Genomic DNA, 22,279 nt, shown 5'->3' on the forward strand with positions numbered 1-22,279 from the left:
GGCAGATGCCACCACAGTTTGACCAGAACTTCACTATTAGCAAACACACTTCAGGTACCGAGTAAGCTTGTTTAGCTTTCACACCTTGAGCTGATGTTCAATAGCTACTAATCAGAAGGAAACATGTATTTCTGTACAAAGAGAGTAAATTTGCTATGACAGCTTCTTATGCAAACCCAGAATCCTATGGGGTCTTTTTTTACAGTCTCCTTTCCGAAGTCAAATCGTTTGTTTTAAACCACTGCTAACACCTCACACACAGCTATTTGCCTTAAAGGCCTGAAAGGAATCTGAGGGAGATGCCATGTGTGACTACAGCACATCTGAAAACATAAAAAACTATACCACCACCTTCACCTGAAAGGGGAATGTGGCAGAAACTAGTGGATCCTCTAAGCAAACACCTCAGGCTTAGATTACAGCACAGATATTGGCTGTGTGTATGAAAACCCCTTCACATGTGCAGGGAAGCTGTTCAGCTTCTCCTAGTGTCAGGTTTTCCCTGCAGACCCAGAGCAACTATTGACAATTAATGTCAGGGCCTTCCTCTAAAGCTCAGGGAGAAGAAAGCACAGTCAAAGGCTTGGCTTTAAGAAAGAAAACCATAAAAGCCCCTTTCAAAGTTAGGAATGTCATTCCAAAACGAGTTAAGCAAGCCCTGTGTTTTATTAGCTGGGCAGGAGGATCTGGGACACAGGACAATGGGATCTTGCTGCACATCAGAAAAAAAAAAATCCCAAACCTTAGCAGGTGTAACAAAACCATGTATTTAGCACTGTAATTTTTACAGGCAGTTTGCTGATAATCCTGTACAGAAAAACCACTCCTGTCAGCACACGGCTGGCTGATCTGCACCTGGAGCAGGAGCCTGGCAAAGGTAGGCAAGCGAGCTGTGACTGAGCCAGCCCCGCTAACCACAGCCAGGGAGACAGGGCAGGAGCCATGTGCAGCAGGACCCACCGCGGGCTCTGGCACAGGCGACAGCTGAAGCCTCTGCCCCATCCCTCATGGTGTTACTGTGGGTGCTGGGTAGGTTACAGCCCAGGACTCCGGTCAGCTCCTTAGGGAGATGCAGCTGTATTTTCATTCTGGCAATCTTTGCATTTTCAGGCATCAGTGCTTATATTACTGTGCTCTGAAGTATAGTTTAAGCGTTTCTAATTTTAGCCGAGTTTTTAAACAATTCCTGGAAATCTGAGCTGTAGCCATCTCAGACAAAAATCTGCCTTTTAGTCAAGTGTGTAGGGAACAGACCTCCTGCAGAGCTGTGAGACACCTGCAGAGGAGGGGGCGGCACAAGACTTTCAGAAGTTTTATTTCAAATGCGACCTGTAAATTTTGATACGTTCAAAGTGACCTGTAAAAACAAGATGTAACAGTTTTGTTCTCTCTCTTCATGATACCAAAAGAGAGCTTTTAAAGGTTGTGTTGTTTGAGGTTTTCAGGGAGGTGGGCAAGAAGGAACTTAATTAATTCATAAGTGTGAAGTAATTCAGACTTCTTCTGAATTTCCTACTAGGCAACTGAGAACATCCTGGATTTTAAGTTACAGAATCTGCATTAAATGCACCAGATCGGGGAAACAACACTCTCACAAATGATGTTATTTGGGGTCCTTCCAGCATTGTAACATTTATTAAAGTGTCTCAAGAATAACTACATTTAAAAGATCAACTTTCATTTTAATCTCTTTGCCATCTTCATTGTATCAAAGTCCATAATTCTAGATTTGCCCTGACACTTAAAGCTCGGTTTTTTGAAATTGCTTTTGGTTCTGTACCCCCGTTTCTCTGTACATGAATCACATTCCTAAACAGGTCCAAGAACCTGCTATTCACTTCCACTTAAAACCAGCATTCAGCCAGTACCCTTGGCTGGGCATCTGCCAGAGCAGGGTTTGCAGATTAAGAAAATAGCGATTTGCTGAAGTATTTTCCCAAATCAGGACTTAAATCCTCCCCCTCCCCCAGACCCACTTTTGTCATGCTGCTAGGAAATTAGAGAGCTCAGCTGGATCAGGCAGGAAAGCCACTGGTGATCCACCTTACTGCACTGCTGCAGTTTGACTCTGGGGAGACACAAGGTCTTGGCTTTGGTTGTACAGGAAGATGAAAGTGTGATGCTCAGGAACTTCCTTAACTAAACCAGCCTCACTCACAAAACTTAAGATGATTTTCAGCTTTCAGATTCTTCATGCTGAGCTCAGGGAGTTGCCTACTTTCAGATCTAGTTTTAATCCCAACATCTGAAGCTTCCTCCTCTTCCCTCTCCCAGCAGCTCATGCTTCCATAAGGGACCAATGAGCAGAGCCTCTCATTTCACATCTGCTGGAGTATCTGCATTGTAGCAAGTGACCCAGGCGTATGAGGGGTTACAGTCAACTGCTACTCCATAAAGAATCTGCTACTTCAGGTGACCAGATATGCTCCTGCAGGTTCGAAAGAAGCAGCTGCCTCTTCCAATAACATACTGAGTAGCTCCAAACCCTTCCTGAGTCCAAACAAGCTGAAGTAAATTAACAGGCAAGTTTTAAATCTGCCTAACAGGGTTAATTGTGTTTCTTTTCTACTTTTAAAACACAGCAGGTTGGATGCTTCTTACTGGGTCTGGGTGCAACATCTTGTGTACTCTCATCATGGTACAGGAAAAAGCTTTAAAAGAAGAAAATTCAGGCATTGGAATGGGCTGCCCAGGGAGGTGATAGATTCACTGTCCCTGGAGGTTTTTAAGATGAGACTGGATGTGGCACTTAGTGCCATGGTCTAGTAACCAGGGCGGTGTTGGATCAAGGGTTGGACTTGATGATCTCAGAGGTCTTTTCCAACCCGGTTGATTCTATGAAATCAAGACTGTATTCCTTTAAGTCTGAACAATTTCAGCTTAACAGTGTGAGACCATCAGCAAGTCCTTCAGGAAAAGCAGAAAAACTTGGTATTTGTGATAATCGCAGGACTAAAGTGTTGATTAAAAATGTTCTGGGACAAGCCTGCAGAGTGTAATGCATCCTAAAGTATGGCAGATGGGAATATGATGCATCACTTTCAAAGGCTATTTTCATAGATTTGACAGATGTATTCAGATATAGAGAAAAAAATACGATAAATGATAGTTTACTGCACAAGGCTTTCAAGCTATTTACTCATGAAGATTCACTATTCCTGAATAAGTGTAAGATGGAATTTCTAGTTAAACCAAGTTTTTTATTTAAAAGAGATTTGCCTGGTAAAGCTAAACCAATGACAACACCCAATTAGCATTTTGCTTTTTGTTTTCAATACCAGTATTAGTATACAAGGAATACAATAGTTAGTTTGTAGTGTAACAGTTATTTAAGGACCTTTAAAAAAAGGCACTGAAAATTGCAAACCCTAAATTAGCTACTTTTCAATAGCAAAAGCAAAGAAAGCCAATTTCTCATGAGAAAAGAAACCTGAGCTAGACATTGTAAAGCGTTATAAATTTTCCTAAAGCCGGGAAATCCCTATGCATCACTTTCAAAATCAAACTAGGACTGAACACAAAGGGCAGCAGATATGCCTAAACTCACATGGGTTCCATTATACACCACTTACTGTAACCTACTTTTTAGTATTCAGCATTTCGGTATCAATAATGCATAACATCAAAAGTAGTGCAACCCAAAGTACAGTCACAAGAAAGTAAACACAGGTCTGAGAGAAGGGCCAGCTGCAGCACGGTGTCACCGCTGGGCTGGCCTGGTGCCCCTGCGCAGGTGGACAGCAGGATGGAGTTGCTGGAGCTCTCCCTGTGCTAACTGGGAGCTGGGTGCCTGCCCCCTCTGTGGAGGGAGAGCAAAGAAAATAAAGCTGCAGAGAAAATATAAGCAACAGCAGTGCTTTAGCGAGCAGCTAAGCAACCTCCCCGAGCCTGGTTGTGTCTGCTCCAGCGTCTACAACCCAGCTGCCCAAACCAGAGCACTGCTCGCTGCCAACCCCACAGCCGAACCGACCCGCACGGGGCAGCACCCAGGGCTCCAGCCATGCTTTCATTACCACCCTGCCTACCTTGGCTCATTACTAAGCGCTCAGTGAACAAGCCTACATCACCTTTTATTTTCCCTCCTGAGAGACTGTTCCTTCTTCACTGAATAAATTATTTACCATTAAAGAAATTAAGGTGGCCAGCAGGGAAGCACAAATTAGAGTACAGGAGTTCATGAGACTGGGCTGCCATGAGACAAGAGTTTCAGTTTTCACATGTATTCCCTACCCAGCTGCTAAAGCAGCTTTATCGCCAATCTTATCTAGGACAAGAACCCAATGGAGGAGAGAGATTCCAAAGCTCGATCCTTCAGCCAGAAATTGCTTTACCTTCTATTTTCACTTCCTCCCCTGCTTCTCCCCAGTTGTGATAGTCTGCATTTCATACCCTTGGGTGATTAGTGCGAGCATTTACGAAGCACGCTAGAAACAACAGAATTGGAACCCCTTAAAGTTTTTCACAACAAAATTTATTAGAAGAATAGTGGTTTTGAAAAGTCTAGCATCCAGTGAAAACTACCATACACAACGTTACAGCTGGGAATGTGTTTCCAAAATGACATGGTCAAATAATACAATGGAGCCATTAAATCTTACACATGCACAACAAGAGAATTAGCGCTTTGACATACAATGCAAAAAATAAATTGGACCACATGAAATAAAAATTTAAAAGTACTTATCACATACATTAAGACACAGCTTATTTAGTCCAGTCAAAAAATCAGAACTGCATTAAAAAAATTAATGTAGTGCAATCAAACCAAAAACCTTAATTTGTGATCATAAGTGCTCTACTACATAAAACATTGATCATAGCAAGGAACAAAAAATTCAAATCACACAGTACAAAAAAAATCTGTAAATAAATATAAACTACAGTACAAGAGAAATATTAAATTATACAATTCCGTCAAACTGTAAACAGTATATTGAAATGAGGTCCATAAGAGTAAAGGGGGGGTTCCTGTTTTTTTTTCCCATGACACTTGAACTTCTAGAGGTCAGAGAGAAATGCCATTTTCCATACTCTTCAAAGACTATGGGTTACATAAATAGAAAGAGAAGACTTTTTAGCTGTAAAGTGTCAAATAATAAAGCAGAGGTGTTGCTGACTTGCGACTGCCAACAGATCACTGTGAGGGCAGACCAGCAGATTTAGTTCCAGTGTGGCCTCCAGGCGAGCGCAGCCCCGAGGCCTGGCACTACAGGTGTGAATCAGCGCTCAGTGATAGACAGGAGGCACCTGCTGAGGTCTGGCCCTACCGAGGAGGTGGAAGCGGTTACAGACACCGTGACTGACCTGGACCTCTGCTGATTATATGACAGGTTTACACGCTTGTCATACAAACACCAACTTTGGCAGAACAATTACTAATAAACTCAAAGCACTCCCGGCCCATTGGTTTCCATCACAGTGGCCAGTGCACAGAATTCTCTAAGGACATTGCATAACTAGAGTGTAGAGGTCAGACAGCCAAGGACCCGTGCTTGAGGTTAGAAGTAGTTATGGTGAGAGAGAAGCAAGAGCCACGTTAAGAAGCTGCCTCTGCTGTTCACAGAAGCAGCTGGGAATGTATTTCACTTTTAGCTGCGCTGGCTAGTAGTGGCATTTTAAAATATATAAGTTTAAGATAACATATATACTATATATGTATATAATATAATACATATTATATAATATACATAGGAATTTCTTACAATACATACCAGGAACCCCCACCGCGATCTGCTCAGTAGTAATAACTGAATATACAGAATGCCACTATAAGTGTCTGAGGCACTGTGTGCTGGAGAGTAAATATGCAGCTTTAAAATCTGTTTGGCTGAGTTATACCTGGATACCTGAACTGAGTTTTAAGTTGACATTCATCAAGGATGTGCTATCAGCACGTCAAAAGAAAAGCAAAACAAAATACAAGTCACTGCTAGGTTTAAGAAGAGAGTACAAGTACCTGAATTGAGTGAGGATAGTGTGTAAACTGTCCCTGAGGGTTTTTAAACAGTGTGTGTACAAGTTGGATTCCTAAGAACATTAGTTCAAACTTACATTGCGGACTGATAAAATACCAATGTCTGACAATTTAACAAGTGGAGGTTAAAAAGAGTTATGAGCAAACACTCAAAACATTTTATACATTTTAAAGCAGCAGTAAGCTGCTGTAAGCATACATCCCATCAGTACAAGCAACACATGGGACTCAGATAAAGGTTTCTATTTGCAAAAAGCCCATCATATATCGATAAGTAAAGAATATTCACCTGCTAAATTAGAATGCACCTAGTTACAGACTAGCAATTCAAGATTAATTTTTTTAATCAAATACTTTGCTATACTTTGCTATTACATACTAAAATTCCTTAAGCTCACTAATGCTGGTATTCTAATCTATTTTTTTAAATGTTCCCCCTTCATTTAAGAAATAAACCATTCCACAACTTAAACATTAAGATCCATTTTCAGTCCTCAGATGTAAAAAGCGTGTCAATGAGTTTATATTAAAAATTTACATGGTAAAAAGGCTTGAATTTCAGCCAGAGATTCTAAATACTACTCATTCCCTGAAGGCATAAGGGAGCAAGAATCCCTACCCATTTTCTTGTGATATAGTTTTCAAACTGAACATTAAACAATGGTCCAAAAGATTTTTCAGTTTGGGAAACTTCCCTTTCCCTACCCATCATCCCAGATTCCAAATGTCAAGCCCTGAAATGGCCTATTGAAATGATTAGTTAAAAATACCAGGCATGTATATATACATCCCCTGCCTGAACTCCAGAACATTTTGTTGTACTAGTCTTTAAAAGACAGATTAATATCCTAAGAGACCTTGTGATCTGACCTGAAAAGCCATTAATGATCCTAGATTGTACGTTTCAAATATCTCATAACCTGAAGACCAGATTTAATTAAGACTCTGGCATTGTAACAGAAAAAGTGCTGCAGTTATTTATCCCTTTTCTGGTACTTTAGAATAGGTCAGACAAGTGCTTTTTTATAGTGAGAGTAAAGTTTACATGCTTTCAGCGCAGGCATAAAAAAAATTACCTGCAAAAGTATTTATTTGAGAAATGTAGCACCAAGTAGCTGATAAACTGTATTAGTATCTGTAGTGGTGTCCTCATTATTTCCGTGTAGGAAAAAAATATTAAGTTAAACTGTACTAGGTGATGACTATAGAAATTTTTTCTGACAACTTTTTCTGCTCCAGTCAGAATGAAGGCTTTGTCCTAATCCCTGCTCCATAAGGTAGAGTTATCATCTTGAGTCCTTCTAAATTATACTTACCAATTCAGCAGAGACAAGAGGGGCAGGGATGTTTGTTTTCAAGAAGGTAAATGAAATGCCCTGGACAGACTGAAAAAAATCCTCCTTCCTAGTACGTCACCCAGGAAAATTGATTTTGTGACTGGGCTAAGAGATTTTTGTGAGGATTAAATAAAGCTCTCTGAATTTGAAGGGGTTTATGACAATACCTGAATATAAGCATAATTCAGTAGGACATGAGGTCCAAAACTGCTGCTGTAATACTGGTATAGAGACTTGGCCCCAGTCAAAGTAAGAACAGGAGAGAAGGAGAGGGATGGACAGTGGAATGCTGTAACTACCTAACAGTTTTTTCTGAGTATACTTGAAGTGGATCTACAGATCATTTTGAGTTTGTAATATCTCTCTGCCTAGTGATCATCACAGTGCATTGTGTTTATACACTGGATAATTTGAAATGAGTTACTGTAGTCGCTATTTTATTTGATGCATCCATTAGAACTGCATATAAGTAGCAGTGCAGCTTTTCAGGTTTCTGAAGGTTCCGATTACTGAGTTTTCAATATAATTCAAGATAAAGTAGAAACCTTTATAGTACTAAAACTAGTCTCAAAACTATTTTTCTTTTAGTACAGCTTTTAAAACCAATATTAGTCAACATTATCTACTGGTGCCTAGAAAAAAGCAACATTGACCTAGACTGAAATTATATTTAGTTTCTGAAACATTTGTGGGGAATACCTCGATGTTTCTGATCCTCATGAAAATGAGGGAAACAACACTTTCCATTCTACTTCTAACATTTGGCAGAGAATTTAAGCTATTTAAAATATTGTGACAAAGCTTTCAGTACAGGTTAATAATTTTGCCTTCATAAGAGTTTGGACTGCAACAAATGTACGCATTCTTACACTTAGGAGTTCAAATTTTGTCTTCACTGAAGAAAGAGGCCTTTACATTACAGATGCAGCCACACTGTTTTTGAGAAAAAGGGACCAGCAGAGTGCTCCCTTCACTCCTTGGACACTGTGTTCTTCTCCTAAGACTCAAGGACATTACTTGAAAGTAAACTGGAAAGAAACACATGGCAATTCTAGTTTTGCCTGTATAACAATCGTTGCAGATAATAAAAAAGCAATTCAATCAGAACTAAAAAGTTGTTCAACAAAGCTTACTCAACCCTAAAGCCCCTGAATCCCTTTGCCAGCTCCCGTGAATTTTCAGGGGAAGGCAATGTACTCCCAGATACTCATGAAAGAAATATTTATATGAAAATGTCGGCCTGCCACAAGACAAAGCACAGACTATTCCTTGTCTGCTCTTACCCAGTCTAAACACACATGCAGTTACCTCCCGTGTTTAGGAATATCCCCGAGCACTGGAAAGTTCTACAAAAAAGGTGGTATAGGAGTTGTGTGAGAACACAGAAGCTGAATGTGTTCTCTTACTAGAGGCACTATCCTACCGGTACCCCTGCATTGTTAAAAATTGTTTTTTCTCCAACAGCCATGAAAATTCAGAGTTCGACTTCAGATCTAGCAATAGGGTTGGTAATGCAAGCAGCAAGTTACGAGTTCTGCAACAAGAAGAAAGTAAAGGCATACCTGTATTGCTTATGCAGCAACTTCTCCTGTGCAACAGGGATAAAATGAGAAATTCTAAAGGAAACTGTCTTGAACCTTTAGAAAAAAAAATCAGGGAATGACTGGAAAATAAATTATCTTCAGACAGAAATAAAAACAAGTCCAGAAACGTGTCCCTACAATACCTAACTGCAGACGTTCAACTCTATAGCTGTACTCAAGCGTTACGGCCACAATAAATGCCTACAACACTGTGGAATGAGGATCCAGCTGGCTGAAAGTGAGGTAATAGTTTGTAATAGGTCAGAGTTCTAAAAAAGCACTTTTACATCTTACAAGTCCAAAGAAAAAAAAAAAAAAGGACACATTTCATACATGTTGGGCTTTCTCACCAGAACTGTACGATAATTAACTCCACACCAGGACCCCTACCACACTAAGCCTTACTCATCTTCAATTATATGCTGCAGCAAAGATTTACCAAGCGACACCTAAACTTCAGTACAATATGAAACTTCGATTCTTAAAACTTTATACACACAAAATATAAAATTACTTTTCTAGGATGGGGTAGGGGAGAGGGATTCTCCTTCATGGTACTTGGACTGAAAAACTAGTTTTCAGAGACTGCCACAAATATAATTCACAGTTTCTTGCTGTCAGGCTTTTTCAGCTACATCAACGTAGTACACAACAATACTGTTAAGTCCAATAACTACATCGGATGGACATTCTCGGGAATAAGAGAAAACTAGTGACAAAAAATACCCGAAAGGTCTCCTCCTAACAACGTCTCGATTTTTACAGGGTTGCAGTTTGTCTATGTTACACGTTAATGCGAGCTCAGAAGAGCAGCAGGCGAAAGATTTTAAACCTTTCTCCTGTCCAAGTGATCCAAGTAACATAAGCATCCACTTACCAGAAATAAGATGAGAAACAAGGCTTTTGTTACAAAGACCGCAGTGAACCACACCTTCCCACACCAAAATATGGTCAACCAGGGATTCTGGCCATGCAAACTGCTGGTCAGCAGAAAATTAAGCATGCTAATGGACAAACATTAATTCCAATCATATATTTAAAATGATCCCAAATACCACTAGTTAGCTACACTGAAAGCGCCTGCAAAAAATATGTAGTGAAAAATGAAACAAAATCTCAGTGATCACTGCAGCACTTAGAGTGATACTAGTCTTATGTGATGAATCACCTCAGAGAAAATACATTAGATGGGACTTTGAAACAAAAAGGTAACATTAAAAGGTGCACCTGAATATTACAGACTAAATTTACAAAACCTACAATAAGGTAAAATATATATCTTTTGAATATTCAGCAGCTTTTTTTTAAATTTGTTTTTATTTTTTGAGAGGCTCATGAAATTTTAAAAAGGGACCACTAACTAATCTCAACCATGCTTCACAAAACAATAATGGCTATTTCATATTGCAGTTACCAACGTAATGCAATTAGTGCTTAAAAATAATCTACACTTTTTCTTTTTTTTCCTTTTTAAACAGAGACCTTTGGAGGAAATATGGTTGTTCAAAAGCTTCTCGAAAAAGAAAGATTACCTGAATATTAAGTTATCACAGATCAAGTGTTGTGTTTGAAAGCTTTGCAGTCATGAGTATTACAATCTTCAGGTCTCAGGACATTTAAACTGAGAGTTACGCGTTTGGTTTGTTGTTGGTTTTTTTTTTTAAATCCACTTTCTAACCAAAGCAAATAAAGAGTACTCAACTTCTCACTATCTATTTACAATTCTTAGCCTACAGTCTGTAATGACAAGACAAATTCTCTTTTAAAACTGCAGCATTAAAGGGTAGGCACACCATTCTTCTGCTGCACGATTGTCACCCACTTAAACATACACATACAAAATATTTAGGTTAGTAAAATGAGCACTCCACGTACACTACAGTGACAAGTTTTATAAAACTCAACTCATGTTGCTTAAATAAAGACAACTGCAAAAGGTTAAACCTCTCTCAACAGTAAAACTGTGTTAACTTTTTTTTTTAAAAAAACTTGCAACAAACTTTCTACCATAACCTCCAACAGCAGATGAAACCACACCTTAAACTGCACCTTTATTGCAATCACCAGCTAAACTGGAACGTATTGCAGAGTTTATATACTGCTACTGAGCTTAAACTGCTTTAAATGCCAAGATGACAACTAGAGAGCTACAAGGAACCAGGATTTTGAGGACTAAAATATATTAAGTAAACAAAAACAAAGTATACTTGGGGCCAAATGCCCAGTCCGTTTGAAGAATGAGCAGTGCATATTTTAAACAACAGCAATGGTGTGCCTAACCTTTGAAAATATGAAGTTGCTGGGGAGGGGGAGAGGCTAATAGAATCAACTGTTTCAGAAGTCATTCAGCATCCCTAGGGCTACCTAGGCCACCCTCCCATGAACTTTGAGAAACCGTTTTCAGTCACTGACATCACTTAATGCTCTCACATAAAAACTCCAATGCTTCTTTTGGTTGTGCAAATCGGGGGAAAAAAATGGTAATTCTATCTACCTTTTGCACAGATTAAGACCAAATTGCTTCTACCTGAAGAACCAGAATTCCGATTTGGTCATGTTGTGGTAAGTCCAGTAAGCTCCACTTAGTTACTGACCACTCCCGCAGAAAGTATCAAAGATAAAAGTTCTGTACAAAACTTATCCTGGATCTCCAGATAATCAGAATGATATCACCATATCGAAAAAAAAAAAAACAAACCAAGAGATTTGTGGTTTACGGAGTGCTTTTACGGTGTTTAGATGCTCATTCTAGCATGTGCTAAACCACTATCAAAATAGATTAAATAAAAAAAACAACAAAAAAAGCAGGACTTCAATTAATTCCTGCTACTGGCAACTGTAATATTTAAAAAGGAAACACCCATTCATTGAGTGTTCGACCCTGACAGTATTACAGATAGATATGATGCAGAGCCTGAATTAGATCAGGCTACCAGTGTTTTACTTCTTCCCTGAACATTAACAAGCTCCTTCACTAATGTGGATATTTGGGCAGACTACTGAGGTTGTAACGTTTGAGATCACCATTTTGTGGGCTTTTTCTTTGTTTCTTTTTTTTTTTTTCCTTTTTTTGCAACATCACAGTAGTTTATTACACAAATCCCCCTTCCCTAGATTAGAGCCATTTAAACTACCGGTTGGAACCACAGAGTTTAGTAAACTCAGAATCAAGTCTGTAAAAAGCATGAAGGTCACAAAGAACCATAGTTCTGGTATAATGAGGCATACCCTAATACATCATTTAGTGTACCCTGACTGCTCCTGACTGTGAGAAGCTTGTCTTCCGTGAGATAAGGCTACATCCTCAAGCGGGTGAGTCTAAATATCACCCTTCAAAAATACCAAATAAAATTACAGTGAAGGTAGTGTTATAAATAATTAACTGACATATTCTGAAGGTAGTGTATGTAAGTTTTCCCTCCCCTCCCCTCCCCTCCGGGTGAGCACTAAGCAGACAGTGAATGGTAAGTACGGTTAATTTAGAAAGAAAACAGTGGAGAGCCTAATTAGACCCAATTGATTATCCATCTAATAAACAAATCTGAGTTCAAGAGAGGTACCATTCCTAAATAATTTGATTTAGCTTAAATCTTTCAATCAATTGGATCAAAAAAATAAGGGAGAAGAAAAATTTCTGAAACATTTTTGAAGAATGACAGTCTGATTCTCATTTGGAAAATGCCTGGTTTTAGGAGAGTATCAGTTTAACAAAGTGGACTTATTTCTATAAAGGCAGACATGAAAAATCCAACATCAGAAGTTCAGGCAGGCTCTACAGGCAAGAAGTCCACTTCCACAGATCTGCATTCTTTGTGAGGTAACTCAACTCTCTATTACAGAGAAACATGCAAAAGGCAAAAAAAAAAAAAAAAAAAAAGAACAAAGAAAAAAAGAACAAAAAGGGGAGTGGGCAGGTGAAGGAGGGAAACTGCACCATACCAGGCTAGAAAAATTTACAAATGTGACATTCAGAGCACATCTTTCACCTGTGTTCACACAAGTCTATGCTAAACTGCAAAGGAAAGAGCATTGCAGTAAACAGGAGACTCAGGTGCGCTCAGTGATGGTTGAACTATGCAGTAGTGCTCACCCAGTTTGCAAAGTAATTGGCACTCTACAACATCCCTACTCATCTTTCAATTCATTCGCACTTTGTGCTGCTTCTCCCTGGGGATCTAATTCAATCTTTACTGAAACATCCTGCCCCTCCGACCTCATTAATTTCATTTTTTTCTTTGGAGGGTTTTTCAAAGTGCCCAGCCTCTCTTTAACTTTGTACTCCAGTGTACTGTGGGGGATCCCATAAATACTCTGAGCTTTGGAAACACTCATTTTCCCGCTCATAACTACAGAGATTGCTTCCTCCAGTATTTCGCTGTTGTACTGTCTGTATCTCCCTCTTTTCTTCCTAGGTTGCTTGGAGCCAGGATCTCCCTCTTGATCTGAGGTGGGATATGGCTGTCCAGAGGTAGACTGCTCAGCATCTGAGCCCCAGGAATCTGGTCCAGCATCCAGCAAACTTCTCCTATTTTGTTTTGGAAGGATAGCCCTTAACTTTTTGCTAAGCGCGCTCTCCGTTTGTGAACCCATTACCAAAGAGCTATAGCTGTACTGGTCACCAGTGCGGGACTCCCATGAAAGGTCCATGCCTCGAACTTGTGGTATCTTTAAATCCACAGGAGAAGAATGGCTCACGTCCTTTTTCCCATCCTGTTTAGTTTGAAGTGCCATTTTTTGAAAGGCAGAGTTTTCTGTAAGAAAAGGAAGGTCACTGATGTTGCTGAGTGCACCATTTCCCCTGAATTTCATGCGGCTGAAATTGAATTCGTAGTGTGGTTTTGCCCAAGAAGCCTCCCTGGATAATATTAAGTGCTGTCCATGATTCTGTAGTCCAGATGGCCCATGGCTGGCAGCCGTAGAAAACTGGTTTCTGCTCAGCAGTTCTTCACTAATCTGGAGTGATCGAGCCAGCGGTACTTTAAGAGATGTGGAGTGGCCATAACCTTCCCTGGTTCCATCCTGCAAGCTTCTTGGAGGTACCCCATCACCACTCTGTAGTCCCTCTGGATGGTGCTGGCTGGGTCTCCCAGGTCGCCTAATTGGATGGAAGGAAACTGATGTGAGCAGGACTTGCACAGGTAGGGAGGGATGGGTGAGGGGGCCACTCCTTTATTAGAAGGCCTTGCTTGGGTAACATCACTTTTTGTGTTATTTATTTTTCTCTAAAATTTTTTTTATTATTTTAATTTTTTTTTTTTTTTTTTTTTAAGTCTCAGCATCAGTCAGTTTTAAAAGTTGTTCACAAAAAAAGAGAAGCTTTTTGGGCAAAGAAAAATGAAACCTGTTGGCTGGTCTCTGGTTGGGTTCACAAATTCTCGGAGTAGAAAAGACTTCGCGCAAGCGTCTGAAAATCGCACCTTAATTACAAAGTAGTAATCAATCGCCATAGATCTACACACAACTGTGTTACTGGTGTGACGTTACCACTAAACAAGCACAGTAATAAAAGAGTAAGCCAAAGTGCAACATATTCAACATGCAAATATAACTGCCACCTGCAGTATCTACACATAGGTGGAAACCCTGGATGGTGTTTGCTTACATCATATTGAAGAATTGCTGCTCAGGATAAAAGAAAAAGCTTAGGAGGCCTCAAAGGTATTGCCTGACTTTCATTAAGCACCAAATGTGAAAGCTGAGATACTGTGGATCACAAAGAAAAACGTTGCATTACATTAGACTTATCAAATTGCTCTCTTAACAACTAACGGCACATACACATCCCTGATTCTCATTTGATATAAAGAAAGATCTAACTTCCAACTGTCATACAGATCAAGGGTTAACAACACCCCAAAAAAAAAAAGTATTTTTACCATTTTCCTTTCATCACAAGAGTTTTTTCTATGAAACAAAGTACTACTGCTGAAGAGAATCACATCTTCTGTAATGCTTTGCTTGCTTAGCCCCCTGTAATAACTAAGGCTCAAAATCCACCTCCAAATTTCTCCATGTTCAACACACAGATTAACAAAGAATCTATTTTAATGCTCTGGGACACTATATTGGTGTAAAGCCGTCCGGCTAAGTCAGCGTTATTTAAGGATAGCATACGTACTACTGAAAAGCTACATTATTATTTTTAACATCACACTGGGATTAAAAAAAGTCTTTAGAGAAAATACATCCACTGAAAGGACCTGGCACGTAACATACACAGTGCTTGATACATATGCTGCTCGCTTCTCTCCAGGATGCAACAAGCCATAGGTGAAGTGCATAACAAGAGTCCACAAGGATTCAGAACAAAATCCGGAGAAATGAGTGAAAGTTTGCAATTCCAGAGAACCCTCTCAAGCAATGTGCATTCTTTGCCCCTTCTACAGCATGTATCAGCATCACAGCATGCACCAGTGATTCTACACCTAAATAATGGTCATACTGGCAGTTAATAGAGGGTTACACCTGACTTCATTGATGCTAAACAAACTGCAGCCAACCTCATGTACCACACACCTGCACAAGTAACCACAGGTGCCAGTATGCCACAACCTCTCTGGACCCATAGAACTGAGCAGGACAGTGCCAGATGCTGGCCCTGCTATCCCTGTGTGTTGGACTTTGGCCCTCACTTGATCCACAAACAAGGGAACAAACAGTACAGAGCCCCAGTGGCTTCTGCTGCCTTCCTAGGAAAATAAAGCTGGAAATAACCTGTCCAGAATTGAAAGTGAAGAGCTAGTGGAGAAGGCTTAGGCTAAAGACTTGTGAAAAAGTATCAAACACGGTTTGAAGTATTTTATTAATAGAAATATTAAATGGAAAAGTAATCTTGAAGGGAGAAATCTGAGACAGTAATATTTTTCCAAAGAGAAATGCAAAAATTCAGTCAGCTGTTATCAGTACATGGGATTGGTGGTGGTAGTGGGTAGTTAGATTTTCAAGTTTTTCAAAGGCTATATTATAAAGCTAAATCCAGCAATTAAATAGCACTTTAAACCATACACTGTTTCTGTACTTCGCTAAAAAATTACTTGTTCACAGGAGCTTCAAGATAAAATTCTCCCATCAAGACCCAAAATCCCTCATACTCCCAGTCAGCCTCTCCAGTACAATTAACTCAATCCTAACTAAGAATAAAGGGTTTCTAAATGTATGCAAATGGTGACCATTAGAAATATGAAACCTAAAGATTTTTTTTAATTTAACAGTTTCACACCTTGAACTGATTAGGCAAGAGTACGTGATTATTTAAAAAAAAAACAAAACAAAAACTTGTTCAGTGCTAGAGTACAATTGCAAATCCAAAGAGCCATATTTAAAGTCTTCTGAATTACCAGACTCCCTGCCCCAGACCCTTTCCTCTTTTTTAAGTTGTTGGTTTATGCTAGGAAATATTAACAAAAATCATGCAGTGATTTAAATCTAATTCAGCATGGTTCATCACCCAAATCATTGTTACCCTTAAATAAACTTTCTTGTTAGCTAACTTTCCCCTAAGTGAAATGAAGTCTAAATATATTGCAAAGACTCTAAGACTCTTCATGCATTTAACTGATCTTATATCTCCATGGAAATCACTTATCACTAAACCCAAGAAATAGGTAATAGAAAGGTCTGTGGCTAAGCACCAAATTGGCCAAAATAACAGATATTAGTGTTCTTAACTGCAAGTTAAACCTGTCTCAATTTGCAACAACTCTTATTTGGCAGGTGGGGTGAAGGTATTTGCCAAAGGTACAAGTCGAAAAACACATTACTCCAAAGGGTTAACACCTAAAGTAAGTTAAAATTAACAGGAGGTAAGCACACATTTTTAGTTAAAAAAAAACAAAACAAAAACCAAAAAACAAACAAAAAACCCACAACAGTTTTAAGAGGTCATAGTAAGTTGCTTTCTCTTACCCATTTCCCGAAGTACTGGAGCACCCTGGAGAGTGACTCAGAGAGGTGCTGCCAGCACAAGGACTCTTCTTAGTGGATAAATCAAGCACACCGTCTGTAGAGACAAAAGAATGACTTCAGTGTTTGAAGAAGCAGGATCAGCCATGCTGATCTTGTCTTTAGCTGAAAAGACAAAACAAGTCTTTTGAGCTAAAGTCATATTTAGCACACAGCATTTTTTGTTTTATTATATTTTTAAACAAAATAAGGGTCGGATTTGTTTGCAACTTGGTTTACATGTGACTTCAACATAGCCTTCAGAAATCACAACAAAAATTAACAAAATTAAAAGTGCATCTGTTACAAGAGACATAGCTTAAAAAATTACCTACAAATGACAGTTCAGGATACAACAGAGCCAATTGCATAACTAACTCTCAGTGGTCCAAAAATGAGACAATCTTCAAATTCCTGAGATATTTTACCCCTTGAAGGAGAGCTGTAAGCCATTATTTGAATTCTTTTTTTTCAATCCAAATCTCTTGTAGGAAAATTAACTGGGAATTTTGTATTGGAAACTCACTTTCAAGTGAACACACAGGTGTGAGATTCCTCCTCACCTGGCAGCCAGCTTCATCTTTTTTTCCCTGTGTCTCCAACAGATCCTTACTGGCAAAGCTGCTGTCTCTCCCCCTCTATTGCGTCATTTTATTCCCTCTCTTCCTTATACCAAATTCTCTTTCCTGCTAGACTCCTTCCTCCATTCTCTAATGGCACTTCCTCACATTCACCCATGTTCCTCTGCAAACCCTTACATAAACTCTGCATTTCTAGGCACCAGAAAAGGGAGTGCTTTTTGCCAGAAAAGCCTTTCTCCTACTGCACTGAAGCAGCTTGAAATTCTGGTCATTTTAATAAGGGCAACATTTTCATAAAAGCAGCCCAGCCATCTGAAGTTCCTGGAAACTTTGAAACAAGGAATTTGTGAGGCAAAAAGAAATGAAACCTGTTGGCAAGGTAAAGTCGAGACGTTTCAGAGCTCATTGCTCATTCCATCTAATCAAGTAAATACCACCCAACACAAGAACAATGTAAGACGGCTTTCAGATTGCTCAAAGTTCTCATCTGACATATGGAGAAAAAAACATGATAAACAGTGAACTAGAATTAACTTACGGAAAGCTGTTCCACCCACTGCATTTGGGAACACACCATAACCCAAACTTAAGCAAGCAGAAAATTCAATCTTCTTTTTGAACAACACTTATGCAGGCACAAGATACAGAGACTGGATCAAGTAGCACCTCCTTTTCAAGTGGCTACACTGAACAGCACAGGCTGCTGCCACAGGCACTTGCATCCACGCTTCCTCCATCAGAGGGGTCAGAATCACCTACAAGTCTTTGAGGCCAAGCAGGACCAGCCTCATACCCCACAGAGAAGTTTACAACTAGCTGGGTTCCTCTCAACCCACTAGAACAAAATGTAACACAAAGCATCACTAGCAGGCTTTCATGACAGCCTCTGAAATCTCTTATTAACAAGTTTGGCAAAATCTCTTTCCAATTACATTAAATGTAAATTGGAAACAAAAATTACATCAGAAAACAGATTACTGTATAAGTCAATATGCACATGTTCTAATTCCATAACAAGTGTTACAAGCATTATAAATTATCTTACAGCTTTTTCCATCGCATGGTAGCTAAAGAACAGTTCATGTACACGCTTTCTTCATCATACCATCCTCTAATTAAAAAGGAACAAAAGTAAAATTGATTCTCTCCCTCTCTTTCAGCACAAAGTTTCACAATGAGAACAGTTTAACATTTATGAACATATATGCAAAACACACTCATGAAATGCATTTATAATGAAGTTAGCTAGAAACAAATGCCTATCAGCTAACTGTACAGCTCCTCACTTCAAGAGACACAACATTTGACCCTCCACTGCAGTTTGTAACTGAAATGTCACGACAGCTTTCAGTAAGTGCTTTAAGTGCAATGTCCAGATGCCCAAGCTGCATATTGTTGGACACATAAAGTTAGCCCCCAAGTTCAAAGAATAAAGGGATAGAAAAAGGCTTTTTTTTTTTTCTTAAGGCACCATTTCCACTTCCAGATGGACAACCTACTGTGATAGAAGGACTTCAGGTGCTAACACATCTCTAAAGAAGGGTAAAGGGGCTAATATTAATCCTATCAGTAGGATACACTTAAGATAACCTCTGTTCAACAGTTTCAGAAAAAAAAGTTCACATACTACATCACTCACAGAATTTGCTAGCAAAAAAAAAAAAAATTCTGATGGAAAGCAAGGTTTTTGAATTAAAATAAGCTCTGAAACACTGTTACAAGTTATTCAATCTGTGCTCTGCAGAACAAGTCTATTTTTAAGGTAGGAAAGAGACATTTCTTCCAAGCACACAAACCTGGAAGTTTAGTGCAGTTCATGGGTATCATTTTTACAGCCTTCACAAAGCAATTTCTCACAGACTTTTAAGATACTCTTCTCACACCATGACCAGAAAGAAAATAAATCAGCCCTTCAGTTAGAGTATGTACTGATCTTCAGAGAAGAGACAACATTATAGTTTTCATGACCACATGAACTTGTCTTATCAGCAAGCATACAGTCTATTTTGGCAGACTGTTTTTTAGAGCTTCCAGTAGGAACAGCACATTTATCCTGAGTTTGGAGCATGTCCATCCCCTTTGCCCTTCTTCAGAAGAATCACTCATGTCTATGGGCCTACATTCTTTCAAAAAGTTTCTTCTCTTGCGCCACATCTACGCAGGCATTATTTTACTGCAAAAACGTCTACTGCTTTTCCACTTTACATTTTATGCAAAAGCACAGCCTTCTAATTGTCTGGATTTGCAACAAGAATGCCATTAATGGATTGCTGTAGGATGCAAGACACTGGTAAGAGTCCTACCTTGTTCACTAGGTTCTGACTGAGACTTTCTGACAGTAAGGTCCAGAGGTGAGTCTTGGTCAGCCATGAGCAGTTTGCTGAGCACAGGGTTCTGAGCAGTTGCAGCCGTGGGAGAGGAGGCGACCAGAGATGCTTTCAGCAGGCTTTGGTTCTTTGTGCTATTGGGCTGGCTGGAGTCCTGAGTAGAGCTATTTTTTGAGGTATATTCAGCAGCAAACTGTCGGATCATTCGCTGCATGATCTCACGGGCCACTAGGGGAATATTGGGGTCAGAGACCCTAGGACTGTCTGCAAATATTAGAGATTTCTTTTAAAGGAAGCACTTTAAGTAAAACAGCTTTTATATTAAGTCAGTTTATTTACCCCCAAAAAAAAAAAATAAAAAATCTAGGGGAAAAAAAATAAAAGCCAAAGAGAGTTTCTGTAGAAAACGTACTTAAGTCTTAGAATACCTGAACAAGAACCATTGCTAATTCTGGTATAGCCTTTCAAAAAGAAAGGTTTCAAAAAGTTTCCTGAAAGAAATATGCAATCTCATCTTTTGTTTTCACATACAGATATATTCAACCAGACCTTTAAGAGGTATAGAAATGGAAAGGAGAGCTAGACTCATGAACAAAAGTACCAAGTAATGAAGCCCATTCCAAAAATATTGAACAGGTTATTCAGTGCAAGAACTGAGCAACTTACCTGCAGTTACAGAAGGAGAAAATGTTGCAGCAGTCCCCTACAAGTCTACCGAGAATTAAAGCCCTACAGTTCTGATCATTCAAAATAATTCGCACGAAGATCAAATGTTCAAGTGTCTTCCATCTCATTCTATCTATTCCTTTTGACATTTCTACCATGGTAATCAATACACCATCAGGGGCTACCCAAGGAACTTGCAAATACACAAAAACTCAAGATGTGTCACATGAAAAGTAATTAGATTTCTAGAAGAGTTGCTAAATCTATTAGTAAGTAATGTGAAATGGAACAGGTAGACATTCCGATTTATTTATATGAAATAGTGTATAAATACAGAGGTATTTGGGAGTGTGGGCAACTAAAATTTATTGACAAAAATTAGTATTTTAGACTAGTATTAATCCCTGATGTGAAGGCAAGCGTCTAACTCCTAAATCACAGAAGCTAAGCCCTACCACTTCACTTCAAACATCGATTGTGTTCTCCGGCCAAATCTTTAAAAGCAGCTCTTAGAAGGGAACAATAGAGAAGTGTTTACTTCCTCTTTAAAAAGAAATTGCCCAGGTTGAAAGGCAATCTATTGAAATTGAACTATTAGATGCATTAGCAAAATCTTCTGTGGGACATTACAGTGCTAGATTTGCCTTTTGCCACCATTTTTTACAAAAGTGCATCAATCCAACAAACCAGGTTTAATGTATGTGTAAGAGATGACTGACATGAAGGTTGGAGCAGGGTTGCCCACAAAACAGAGAGCAGCAGTAAGCAGCCACGGTGTTTCTTGATGAAAAACCATATTGAGCTTTAAACATTCATCAAGCCCAAATTCCTTCCTGTTAAGCACAACTTTCTACACCTAAGACCTTATACAGTCACTATGTATACTCTCATAGCAGCATAGTAACTGTAAACTTTCAGGACATTTATGTAAATATGTAACCATTTTCTTGTAAAATCTACAGGATGTTTTATTTTTGCTAAATATGAGATACTACTATTTTAAGACGACACCAAGAAATGAGCCAAACTTAAATTTTGGTACATTTTTAGTCTCACTTCCTTCCCAAATGGCCCACAAGGACACTAGCCTGGAAAAGGGTGGAGGCTTTGTTCTGCTATGGTGACATTTCTACCACTTTCTAGCCTCTTCACTATAAACTGCTGAAGGACATAAAAAGGTTCTAGGGAGGCCCAGAGGGACACAAATTGATGGCATGATCACACTAATTTGTGTGACACCATTTGACATGTGCTTGTAGCATATACAAGTGGGGCTGGCAGGAATGCAGAGCTCCATGGCACCTGTGTTTTCTGAATGAACAATCAGGCCTTTACTGTGCACCATGTTTATATATTCAATTCAGTAATGCTTGCAGTTGAACATATTTACACACCCAGAAATAAAATATTACATATGTCTACAGCCATGCATCTTCGTAATCTGTACCTTCAAAGAATCAGCCCAGAATGACTACTTTCTAGTGCTGCTCAAGATAAACTCACTAGTTCAGGACACAAAACTGCATTTTCAAGCAGAAGAACAGTTACCGAGTTACATTAAAGACTTCTTGCTTAATAGAAAGCCTGAATGCTAAGGATTAAAGCTGTTAAAAAAAAATGAGTGGAAAATATGAGCTGGTGCCCCTGCAGCACCTCTTGAAATCAACCAGATGTTTATCTTGACTCCTGTCTAGGTTTTTGTTTTTGTTTTTTTTTTAAAACAAAACAAAACTAAAACTAACTAAAACATGGAAATTCTCAGAGAAGAAAAAATACAGCAAATATTTATCAGCTATAGTCTAAAGCAGTACCTCTGAGCTTTAAAGCCTTAGTAGCTTTTGTGTATTTTTATACTGAAATCTTAAAAGGG

At 39.1% G+C, this 22,279-nt stretch overlaps 1 protein-coding gene across 2 annotated transcripts in view; it reads right to left on the reverse strand.

The window, feature by feature from the left end:
• Positions 1-4,449: 4,449 nt before the first annotated feature.
• The window catches only part of LCOR (ligand dependent nuclear receptor corepressor), a 60,849-nt gene continuing 43,019 nt past the window's right edge, over positions 4,450-22,279 (reverse strand). For both annotated transcript variants that reach the window (XM_064663076.1, XM_064663077.1), the window contains exons 5-7: positions 19,720-20,007; positions 16,800-16,893; positions 4,450-13,989 (exon numbers count right to left, since the gene is read on the reverse strand). In XM_064663076.1, the coding sequence (XP_064519146.1) occupies positions 13,020-13,989; positions 16,800-16,893; positions 19,720-19,957 (1,302 nt within the window). In that variant the 5' untranslated portion in view covers positions 19,958-20,007 and the 3' untranslated portion in view covers positions 4,450-13,019. The remainder of the gene's footprint in view (positions 13,990-16,799; positions 16,894-19,719; positions 20,008-22,279) is intronic.

Source organism: Pseudopipra pipra, chromosome 8 (genome assembly GCF_036250125.1).
Source record: "Pseudopipra pipra isolate bDixPip1 chromosome 8, bDixPip1.hap1, whole genome shotgun sequence".
Lineage (NCBI taxonomy): Eukaryota > Metazoa > Chordata > Aves > Passeriformes > Pipridae > Pseudopipra > Pseudopipra pipra.